Below are 11,244 nucleotides of genomic sequence, written 5' to 3'. Positions count from 1 at the left end.
TTGACACATTCCTTCATTGTATTATTTGTATGTGTGCATGTGCACTTATGTGTGTACAGCTTGATGAATGTCTTTTGGGCTTTGGGGTAAAAGGGTCAGGGTGATGTAGAGGCAGCTGCACAGACTGCAGGAGGGCTGCTTTCATAACAACAGACATTTTTTATCTTGTCTCATATAAATCTCTGTTTTACAATATGTAAGGGGCTTGATGTTGAATTCCTTTATTTTGGCCTGACCACAAACACAAACGAGCACAACAAATGTTTGAGACTTAAGGCCACCAGTCATGCAATAACGTGTCAAAATAATGTAGAGCTCGCTGGCACTCCAGGATTTTAACCACCACTCTGTTTTTTTCTGCGGCGCACGACAAAGCGGAAACAGGAAGCATGGACGAGTTTGAGGGCAACCGGATGCCAGGACTCTCGGAGTGACTGCAAGTCTCTCTTGTACACCAACTGGGTTAAGATGAGTTATGTTATGAAAGGCTTGATCCGACAAAGTAGGTCATTGAATCGTTCTGCAGGCATTCTGAATCATTCAAAGTGCTTCTCTTCTTCTCTTCGCCGTTGTTTACCTTTTTCGTCTTCTTTTAGTCCGTAGAAATAGCAATGTTGGGAGCCTTTCCTCAGTTGTGCCACCTCTGTTCAGGAGAAGACTGCAACTAGTATCGCGACCACCGCCCGCGACTCGAGTGTCACTGCCCGATGTGAGTCGAGTGCAGATTCAAGTCGCGCACGCGTCACTTTGCGACGAGTGAAGATGTTAGTTGCGCATGCGTCACTTTGCAACAAGTAGCATACAAGATGCTAACGAGAGACTCCTGTAATGTCAGTACAGTAAAAATGAACCTCTTTAACAAAGTTCGTTCACTGCTGGCTACAAGTTAGCAGTCACACACAACAAAGTTTGTCAGTTGAATGGCGTTTTGAGCTAACGTTAGCAACCTAACAATAATTGATAGCTAAAACGTTTTTGAAATGATTTCCATCTTCTCTTATTGTTTGTAAAATAAGTTTGTAAATTGAATAAACTTGAAAAGTTTAGTCTTTCATGGATTTCACAAATTTCAGTATGACACACTATGCCGTAAACCGTTTAAATCTGAGCATGCGCAACTTCCCATGACGTCACACTGTCGCGGACGGGTCGGGAACGACGAGAATACCAGACACTTTAGCCTAGTTGTCGCCTTAAATATGTTTTACTCTGAATCTATAATGTTAAAGGAAATCTCTTGAAATTGGCAAATTTTCACAAACAAATGCTCATTTCCTGGTCTATTCCTAAGCAAATTTTCCCTATACAGATATTATATCAGGAATAATGGAGACAACATTAGATAAACATAAATCATGGTTCTTGCAACATTGATTTCTCCATGGATTGTATCCTGTTAGCAGCTCCTCAGTTCTAATGGTGCAATGTCACACTCTGATCTTCTGAACAAGTATGGTATTACAACACCAAAGAAATACGCTTTAGATTTTTATGCAATCCCTTCCGGTGCCTTAATGCTTCTTAGAGGCTATTATCCGTATTTACAGTGCTACCACTGGGTCCTGTTGTTACCGGTGTTGGTCGGACCTGTTTCTCTTGTTTAAATATTATTATTGATAACCGTGATATACATGTTTAAAAAAAAATTGGCCTCTGTTCTGAACGTTGTTTCCTAATGGAATAACTTCAGACCTGCACTATTTGTTGCTTACCTTCGGAATATCTGATTTCAAATGGGGTAAAGGACGTGACTTTTTATAATGATTTATTGTTTTTAATCCCTCCAAGATATTTCTACAAAGATACAAAAAGGAAATTGATGTGGTCTGCACATTTTGTCAAAATGGTTTCCAATGATATCTTTTTTGGTCATGTCCCCAATCTTGGTTATGTCCCCAAATTTTTTTACTCTACAAAACAAATCAACCTATTACATCATCAATTCATAAAAGATCTCAACTTTCCAATCATAAACCATCATTTTTCTAAAAAGAAGAAAACAATTTACACCCTAAATCTATGTATCCTATAACGTAAGATTTTTTTTGGTATGTTTTCTGTTTGTTTTTTATAGTTTTCATATTACCATGTTTTTGTTAATACATTAATTTTCAAAAAAGTAAAGAAGATCTTGCAGAACTGTAAAGAAATCACAGGTGATGCGTAATATACAGCTCTCTATTCATAGTTATTATTATATATGTGTCCTTAAATCACACAGAGATGTGATGTCAAACGGTGATTAAACACATCTTTGCCTATTTACAAAACAATAACTGGACTAATCAAAAGGATATAAGAAGAATGTAATAAGGATACAGCAGGTGGCGAAAATGCTCTGTCTGATTGTCAGTCACCATTAAAAAAAAGAAGAAGAAGTAGCCAGTTGGCACTGAGAGCTGGTTTGTATTGTTAGGTTTTGCTGCTTGTTGGCAGACTTTTCTTAGCCCACTCTGGTTTGGGGCTGGATCAGCATGGCAAGTTTTAGTCTGAAATGTCATAGGATGAAAATAGGGAGATGGATTGTTTAAAGAGTGCAGAGTAGAAGAGGATGAGGGAGAAAGGATAGCAGGAATAGTCAATTGACAAATTGTCTGATGAAGGCCAGGAAACGCCAGGAAAAGGATTTTGATGGAAGTTCGCTCTCAAATTTAAAATGGGTAGTGACGGTGACTTGAGAAAAGAAGGAGTCAACCATAACAAGACTAAATGGGCATGGGCTCAGGGCAGGCACAAAACGTCTACCGGAATATCAGTGGATAGGAAAGGTCATAGGTAGGTTAGTGCTCCTTTTTTAGCTGACGTCATCAACGGTTCAGAGCACGCCAAAACCAAGATGGAGAAAATCAAATTCATGGTTTAGGCAGCAGCTAAATTCCTAAACGTGCAAGATTTATCAAGGGAAAAAAAATACTTATTTAGTAGTAATAGTATTTTTTTAGCCTCCAACGTTGCCTTCCAGACAGCTAACCCTAACCCGAACCCTAAACATAACCGTTGTCGTGGAACCTGGAAGGAGTGTTGGGGGCAAAAAACACCAAACACCATTTAGGTGAGGGTACAGAGTCGGCAATAGATCTTACTTTGGTGTCACAGCTGAGGAGTAGTCGTATTTAGTAGTATTTAAAATAAGCACTAAAGGTCATCATCTAATATTCATAGGTTTTGGAGTAGAAAGGGGGATGGAAATTCGAGGAAGAAATTGGAACAAGTATAAAATATTAACTGAAGGAAAATGAAAAGTATAAACCAGAGAATTGATGATCTCAATGCAGAAATATAGGCATTGTTTTTCTAGGAAAAGCGAAAGAGTAGGCATTATTTAGGAATACAATAAAGACCGTAAAAAACATTTTTTTTGTCAAATGTTTTTTAGGGTTGACGGGTCTACAGTTTGCAGATGATGGAGTTGTGTGGAAAAAGGGGGAAGGAATATAGAATATTCTTTCTTTACACTTTTTAAAAAGTACTAAATACAAGAGGTTTGAGGGGTAGGGAGGGGGGAGCAAGTAGGATCTCTTAAAAAACTGAAACCTATTCAGCGCAGTTTTGGATTATAAGTGCCCAATTTACCAGTCTGCATCAAGAACATTACTGAAAAAGTTGGATATAATTCAGTATCAGGCCATGATACTCCGTTGTGGGGCGATCACAACAACCCCAGTATCACCCTTGCAAGTAGAAATGAATTAAAGGCCATTGGAAATCAGAAAAAAATCAGATTTGCATTAACATACTGGGCAAACTTCAAAGTACATCACCCTACTCAGAAGGTGTTCCAACCTTTCCACGAGAAGGAAATACGACAGATCAAGAGCTTTGGCTGGACAATAGGAGATGCCGTTAATGAAATAAGAATAGGGGGTATAATGTTAAGTCCCACTATACCACTCTAGCTCCACACAATGGTCAGAGGAAGGGTTACAAAATGTAACTTTCCCTCCAGCACCATCATCAGGTAGAACTTTTCATTTGTACAATATTTGGTTTATGTCTTAATACATGCAAAACATCAGTCTCAGCTGTACCTTGTGTTCAGTGTGTTGTGTCAGTTAAACGTGTGCGTGTTTAGGTGTTGTGCTTTTTTTTCAAGGAGCTGTATTGGAGAGTCCTTTGGTGTCTCATCCTGCATGCCAGGGGATGTATTTCCTTTATGTATTTCCAGAGTGGTCATAAAACCCAGTGAGATAATTAAAAGACTAAATATAATTTATAAACATCATAAACATGACTTTATTTCCTCTACAGACTCTCCTGTTGTCTGTGGTAAACACCCCCCCGTCTTCACCCTGCTTGCTGTTGTATTCTTCACACACTGGAGGACAAGGTCTGTATAACCTGGCAAGCACTTGAAAATCAATATGTGAGCTAACCCTGGCCAGTCACACCTCATTTTTGTGATTTTGTTTAAATCCAGGAAACAAAGGCTATGTTGAGCTACCTTCTGCAGCCCAGACACAACTTAGGGACTAGATTTCATTCTGCTCACTCTTCCTCTTTACCATCCCAATCTATTTTGGGTTTTCCCTGTCCCTGTCATCCTGTCACTATATTGCTTGTCCTTAGAAAAAAGATCCATATGAATGTGGTTAATTAACTGAGAGGCTTTAATGAGCTATGATTGGGGGGGGAGGGTTGATGAGCAGGAATCACCAGAACAAAACTGGCTGCATCATTTAACAGGGGACCAACAGAGAGCAGTCTAAATGGTGGAGTTCAGGGGTTTGAAAAAATTCATATTTTTTTTAGCATTGCATGTGTTTCTAAATGTTTTTTTAAATCTATAGTGACGGTAGTGGTTATTTGTCCTCAGATTGACCAAAAACAAAAACAAATCCACTGAGGAAGGAAGCAATCTTACACAGAGATAAAAACGTTCATTAGCCATGCAAAGATGGCATTTTGTGAGGTTTATTTGCCCAGTTTAAAAAAAAAAAAAAACACATTTTAACAAAGGAACAATGGCATCTCTAGGCTCTGTCTAGTAAAAAGTGTCTTAACTGCTACATTCCTGCTCACCCATATACAGTATGCAGACTTCACCTGCTGGCTCAGGCTGGGTGGTACTTTCAAAACAAAAGCACTAAGAGATACTTAAAGTAATTCAAGTAATAGATACTAATGACGTAATCAAACTTATGTGGCTGCATAATTCAAACAAAACAGAAACAAAATAAATAGTACATATTTACCTATTTAAATATAACAAAAAGAAAAGACAAAGAAAAAACATTGTTAGATGAAACTATCCACAACACAGTAATTAGGATTAGCATGATGTGAATCAAAATAGTGATGATGGTGAATGATCATAATTTGACTTTTAAATAGCAGCACACTTAATCTTTTATCTTTACATCCAACTTCAGTGCTATAAACACTTTAGTCACGTCCTTTGTGACTGAAATTGTTGGGCCACTAACTTGTAATTATATCTGGCATTATGTCATAAGAGTTTAACATGGGGAAGATTTTTACATTTTAAAAAGCCATCCCCATTCATTTATTGGTTTATAGTTAAACTAAAAGGGATGTCTCCTCCAGACCGAGAGAGGGTGTGCACGAGTGGGTTTCAGGTCCGTCCCACTGCAATAACCTCCCTCTTTGACCAGAGCGAGGTGTAGCAGCGAGCAGCCAGATGTCTGGATGTGACTATCAGCGGAGGCATTTTTTTTAGAGCTGGTGACCACGCAGGTGGAAAGAACGCTCGAAATAAACAATAAATACAGTGGAGACCGGGGGGCTGTGGATGCAGATAACGGCACGACGCGACACCCATCAGTGTGATTTACAGTCCAGTCTGCATTGGTGGTGTTGATGGCTGATTAATAACCAGTCGTAAAGAAGTGTGTGGGGGGGGGGGATTGTGTGTTGCAGGAGGACAAGAGTGAAGGCACTGATAGAGGAAGGAAGAGAGAGGAGGAGTGTGTTAAAGCGAGAGAGAGAGAGGAGTAGATAAAGCTAGAGCCAGGATCATGAGCTCTGCACTGCCTTACGACTCGCTGTCTGCTCGGCCGAGTCCCAGCAGACAAGTTTTGGACTGGGAGCGCCAGCAGCTGGCTGTGCGAAGACTTTCCTCTCCCCGGGGTTTTGACCTGCTCTCTCCACCTCCTCTTCCTAGTCGACCCTCTGCGATACCTGGCTACCTGCTGCCACCCTACCAAGAGCAGGAAGAGCAGCTCCACCAGCAGCAGCAGCGACTATCCTTGTCCGTGGGTTCAGAGGCCTCCCTGGCACCCCCTGCACCGCCACCTGTGGGCGCTGCCCCACCCTGCTGCCGCCCATTTGGAGTCATGCACCTCCTCCGCCTGGGTCTCCTGGCCTTCAGCTGCCTCTTCTGGGCAGCAGGTTTAGCCATCTTAAGCCTGGGTGTTTGGGCACAGATTTCACTGGCAGACTACATGTTGCTGTCTGCCAATCGCTACCCCAACGCCCCGCTCATCCTTTTAACCACAGGTGCAGCCATCACCGCCTGGGGCTTCCTGGGTTGTCTAGGGGTGGCTGCAAATCTCCCCTGCGTGCTCAGGGCTTATGGGTTTTTTCAACTCGCAGCACTAATAGCCGGTTTGGCAGCTGGACTCTCAGGTCTCTTCTATCGCGAAGACATTGCCGGAGGATTTCGCAGCGGTTTACAGCGAGCGGTGGCCGGCTACACGGAGGATGAGGGCCGTGCCGATGCATTAGACAGCCTGCAGAGGTCCCTGGAGTGTTGTGGAGCTGATGGTTGGCATGACTGGCTCACTTCGGACTGGGCTATCCAGCATATGACCTTCCTGCTCAACGAGAATGGCACTTCTGTGTCCCTGCCGGACAGCTGCTGTGTGAGACGCAAGGGCTGCAAGAATCGACCCCTTCTGTCGGATGATGTTGAAGGAGTAACTGCTGCAGGAATCCATCCCCATGGCTGCTTCCGCAAAGTCTTTAGTTTGGTCAACGACAACGTATTCCACATTGCTGCCACAGTATTAGGATTGGCCTTCACTCAAATCGGAGGCATCGCCCTGGCTTGTCTGCTGGCCAACAAACTGGCACCAAGACAACATCGACGTGTAGTGGCACATTAATGGTTAAGGTTAAAAAATTAGGTAACCCACGCCAAGGAATGACCAATTAGTAGATAATTAGGTTTGGGATTGAACTTCGCCCTTAAAGAGTAATACAGTTCTAAAGAGGGGAGAGTTATTTTGAGCATCCAGGTTTATGGGATTACAAAGTCTTGTTCATTTTCTGCATAGACAATGTCAGATGCATTTGGATGGGCATTTAAAACTTTCCCCACACAAAATCAGCCACTGCTTTTATGAATTACATGGTTCTTCGATAAAAACAGTCAAACGTACAAGCCTGCATAAACTAAAACATAAAAAGGAGAATCTACTGCAAGTCCTGTTGAGCATTTTGTCAACTTTTTGCAAGCATTGCTAACGGCACGCTAAAGCTAAGGCTGACATTTTGTAAAAATCAGATTACTTTCAGTTTCGGGTTCAATTTGGACGAATTGAGCGACTACAGCAAGGTGAAGAAAGCACAATTTCTCAGAATCTAGTCGTTAAATAGTTAAAACTGAGGATCATAACATAAACCTGTGGTATTGTTAAATTATCTAAAATACTTCGTTTCTATATTAAAGGTGCTCTAAGCGATGTTGGGTGACAGCACTTATTTGTTGACGTTCAAAGTATTTTCTAACAAAACGAGGCTAGCTCGCCCCTCCCTCCTCCTCATCCCATCCCCTCTCCCTCCTTTCCGTGCTTCGGCGCACTAACCACCCTAACCCCCAAATCCTGGGCTGTCTACAGAGACCACTTTTTTTTTTTTACAATGTGTTCAGGGGATGGGCAGCTCATGGATAGTGAGGAGATGTTTGCTTTATGTGATAAAAAGTGTAGCCTAAAAAACATGTGACATCGCTTAGAGCACCTCTTAAGGAACATTAACATTAAGAAAATTTGGGAATTTAGTGGTAAAAAGAAAATACTTCAGGAACCAGCATCTCTTCAAACTTTGCAAGTCTTTGCATGACTCTGTCTACTGCACAATAAAAAATACTTCTTTCAGTGTGGAAGGGACAAATGGGTAGGGTGAGGGGTGTGTCCATTCGATACCTGCAAAGGAAAAGTCTGACATCACAAATTAGGGTGGAACCGTAAATCTCAAAAACTAGATGGCAGTGCAAGGAGACTCTGTTCTCTGATTTTGTTTCAGAAATGTTTAAATGTTGGCATGGATTAATATGCTTCATTATATAAAATGTAAAAGCTAGTATTATTTAGGGTTAAACTACCCTCATTTTGGTAGATCATGCGATTTAGCACACCTCAACGCTGAATGTGCAGGAATGTTCACCAGCCGTTTTCCACTTCAGATGATTTAGTCTAGCTGTGTTTAACAGATGTTCACATCTGCATCATTTAGTTTTCCAATCACAAAGACTACACTGTGCTTGAATGGTGCTTTTGAAAAGAGCTTAATAATCTATTGCTGTCTGTGGTATTTTTTGTGTTTATAGTCATCATTTCCACTGTGTTAAGGTGCTTTGGTAACTTTGACTGCTTTACATAGTTTCTTCCAAATGTCTCTGTGTTGCTAGTTCGTTTGGTAGCACAAACTCAGTCAAAAGGCACTGAATAATTGTAAATAGCATTTTTTACTACATTGGCATGACCCAGATGTGCATCCCCCTTTCTAGCATGAAACTTTCTCTTCTTCAACATCAAACTAATGTTGACATAAAAAAAATAGCTCAAAATGTTCAGAAAAATCTTTATTCGCTTTTTTGCACAGTAGTAAGATGATTGATATCACTCTGAAAAAGATGAAGCTAATGCTAGCAGCCGCTTAGCTTAACCTAGCATAAAGACTGGCGCAAGGGGAAACAGCTAGCCTAGCTAGTTAATTTTTGTTTAATCCGTACAAAAGGAATACATCATAAATATACACTTTATATCTAATTAGTGAGCGTTAGAGGACTTGGTAGATATATTTTGTTACCATTAGACAGAGCTAAGCTAGCAGCTTCCACCTGTTTACAGTCTTTTTCCTACACTAAGCTAACCATTTTAGGCTGTAGCTTTATTTTTAGCCAGGGCTACCAACTCTCACATTGAGGCCAAGTTTTATCACAAATAAAAGTTCGAACTCTGTTTCCTTGCATCATGTTTATTATCAAAAGGGTTTTTTAGTGTTGCTGCTGAAATTCAATGTCTGACCTTGTATATTTGCAGTGTAGTTGCATTATTGTGCGCGTAGATGTGTTTCCAATAGGCTACTGAATGTAGGCTACCCTCTCTAATCATTTAAGTAAATTATATAAAATATAAATAATGTAATAATGCAAACGCAGTTTCTGCAGTTGTCTCATTGAACAGATTTTGGGTGTTGCTCAGGCTTAATTATAAATTCAGCTGTCAGCCATATGTCAGAATATGTGTGATATTTAGATGTTGAATTATTGTGTTTTAAGACTTCAGTGTATCACAGACGTAAAGGTTTTTTGTTCCTCAAACAAACTAAAGAGTCAGATCACATAATCCCAATGATCTATGAATGAATGATCTAACAACAAAATATGAAAGTCAAAAGAGTGGTATCTATCTTCTCATTTTACTCTCTGCAGGAAATCAAATATGTATATTTGCCAAAATGTGTAGCCACACCATAGATGAATGTGAATGTGTTTTTCTCATATGAACTTGTTATTACATGTTTAAAGATTATTATATGCACTGAGATAATACAAATCCATTCGCCTTCCTTCTTTTATTGCTCTTGTAATTGTAATGTATGTGTGTGTGTGTGTGTGTGTGTGTGTGTGTGTGTGTGTGTGTATATACATATGTGTATATTTGTATAATATATATATATATATATATATATATATATATGTATGTGTGTAATGTATTCTAATAATCACCAACCGTGCAAACAAGCAAGCATGAAACCAACTGTAAACTATATCTGTCAACAATAAACAACAAAAATCTTTGCCTCATTACAGCTGATATTGATTTGACAATGGGAATGTAAAGGTCTGCTGCCCTTGAATATAGGCTATTAAATATATAAATGACAAAAGCATTCTTGTAATGTTGATGTAGTGTAAACAACATACAGTACTGCATTGGTAAAGGGACATTTGAAGTATGTGTTGTTTGAGGTTTTAATGTGAGTTGTTCCCTCTTTAAGAAGGAAATACCCAAAGATTATTTACCTCATCCTGACAGGTGGCAAGATTTAATCTCCTGTCAAATTTCCACCCAGTGGAACAATAGAAATATGTTTTATTCTGTCTACATTTTAAAGACCTTCAGAAACTGCTCCAGGTCTTTATTTTATGAAAAAAGGCCATATTGGAGGTGTGCCTGAGCGGTAAATTCTCAGCGCTGGGAGTGACCTCTGGCCAGGCCATTCTAAATTATGGCTAACTGAACAACATCTCAATTCAACCACCTGAGACAGTGATTAAGTCTGCCCTCGAAGGCAGACAACCGATAGACACACTGCTGAGCGTGACAAAACACAACAGCGTGACCCAACATTGATTAGTTTATGGAGCAGAAAAAGATGACCTTTGCTCACATTGGGCAATATAAATTAGATTTTTGTAATGCTTCACAAACATTACCTTAAAACCAACATATATCTACATTTGGAAACCGATAGGCTTTGGTCTGTGGCCTCTAAACAAAGACTACCATTTTCATGACCTAATTATTGGTATTGATTAGCCTACATTGTATGGTCTAACAAGGCTTGCGGATGCTTTCTGTCTGATTACACTGTCCCTGTTGAACCTAGTTTGCCTGAGGTTGTTACCTCTCCACTAGCAAGTTTGTCACACTAAAGAGTTCTGAGAGATGTTCAAACTGCACTTACAGACAGGGAAACCACAAGGGGTATTTTGCTCACAATACCTCTGAAAGCTACAGTATTTTAGGTTGGGTGCTTTTAATGTGCATATTTATGACTTCTACCAAAACATATCCTCAGTGGAACGGAAACATAAAGGCTGCAGAATGGTGTAGCAAATATAGTCTCCACAGCTCCAAAACCCCTCACTAAAGATGAGGATCAGTCTATACAATTAACTTAATTAGGGATACTAAGCATAGTATAGTAACCCATACATTACAACCTTAAAAACACCTGTTTTCATACAAATACGCTTGATTGTTTGTTGATTTAAAATCCTTAGATATATGCTCTATTAAATCTTTTAAAAGTAATATATATATATATATATAT

At 39.8% G+C, this 11,244-nt stretch overlaps 1 protein-coding gene across 1 annotated transcript; it reads left to right on the top strand.

Moving 5' to 3' along the window:
- Positions 1-5,386: 5,386 nt before the first annotated feature.
- Positions 5,387-9,751, top strand: LOC116673266 (tetraspanin-7-like). Its single transcript, XM_032505457.1, has one exon. The coding sequence runs from the start codon at positions 5,976-5,978 to the stop codon at positions 7,062-7,064; it is 1,089 nt and encodes a 362-aa protein (XP_032361348.1). The 5' UTR covers positions 5,387-5,975; the 3' UTR covers positions 7,065-9,751.
- Positions 9,752-11,244: the final 1,493 nt, after the last annotated feature.

This window comes from Etheostoma spectabile, chromosome 23, assembly GCF_008692095.1.
Source record: "Etheostoma spectabile isolate EspeVRDwgs_2016 chromosome 23, UIUC_Espe_1.0, whole genome shotgun sequence".
NCBI lineage: Eukaryota > Metazoa > Chordata > Actinopteri > Perciformes > Percidae > Etheostoma > Etheostoma spectabile.
Note: the sequence above shows the minus strand (reverse complement) of the source record. Positions and strands in the feature narration are given on the sequence as shown.

Excerpts from the sequence above, each read along its gene's own strand:
- LOC116673266 (XM_032505457.1), top strand. The coding sequence starts at position 5,976 with ATGAGCTCTGCACTGCCTTACGACTCGCTGTCTGCTCGGCCGAGTCCC.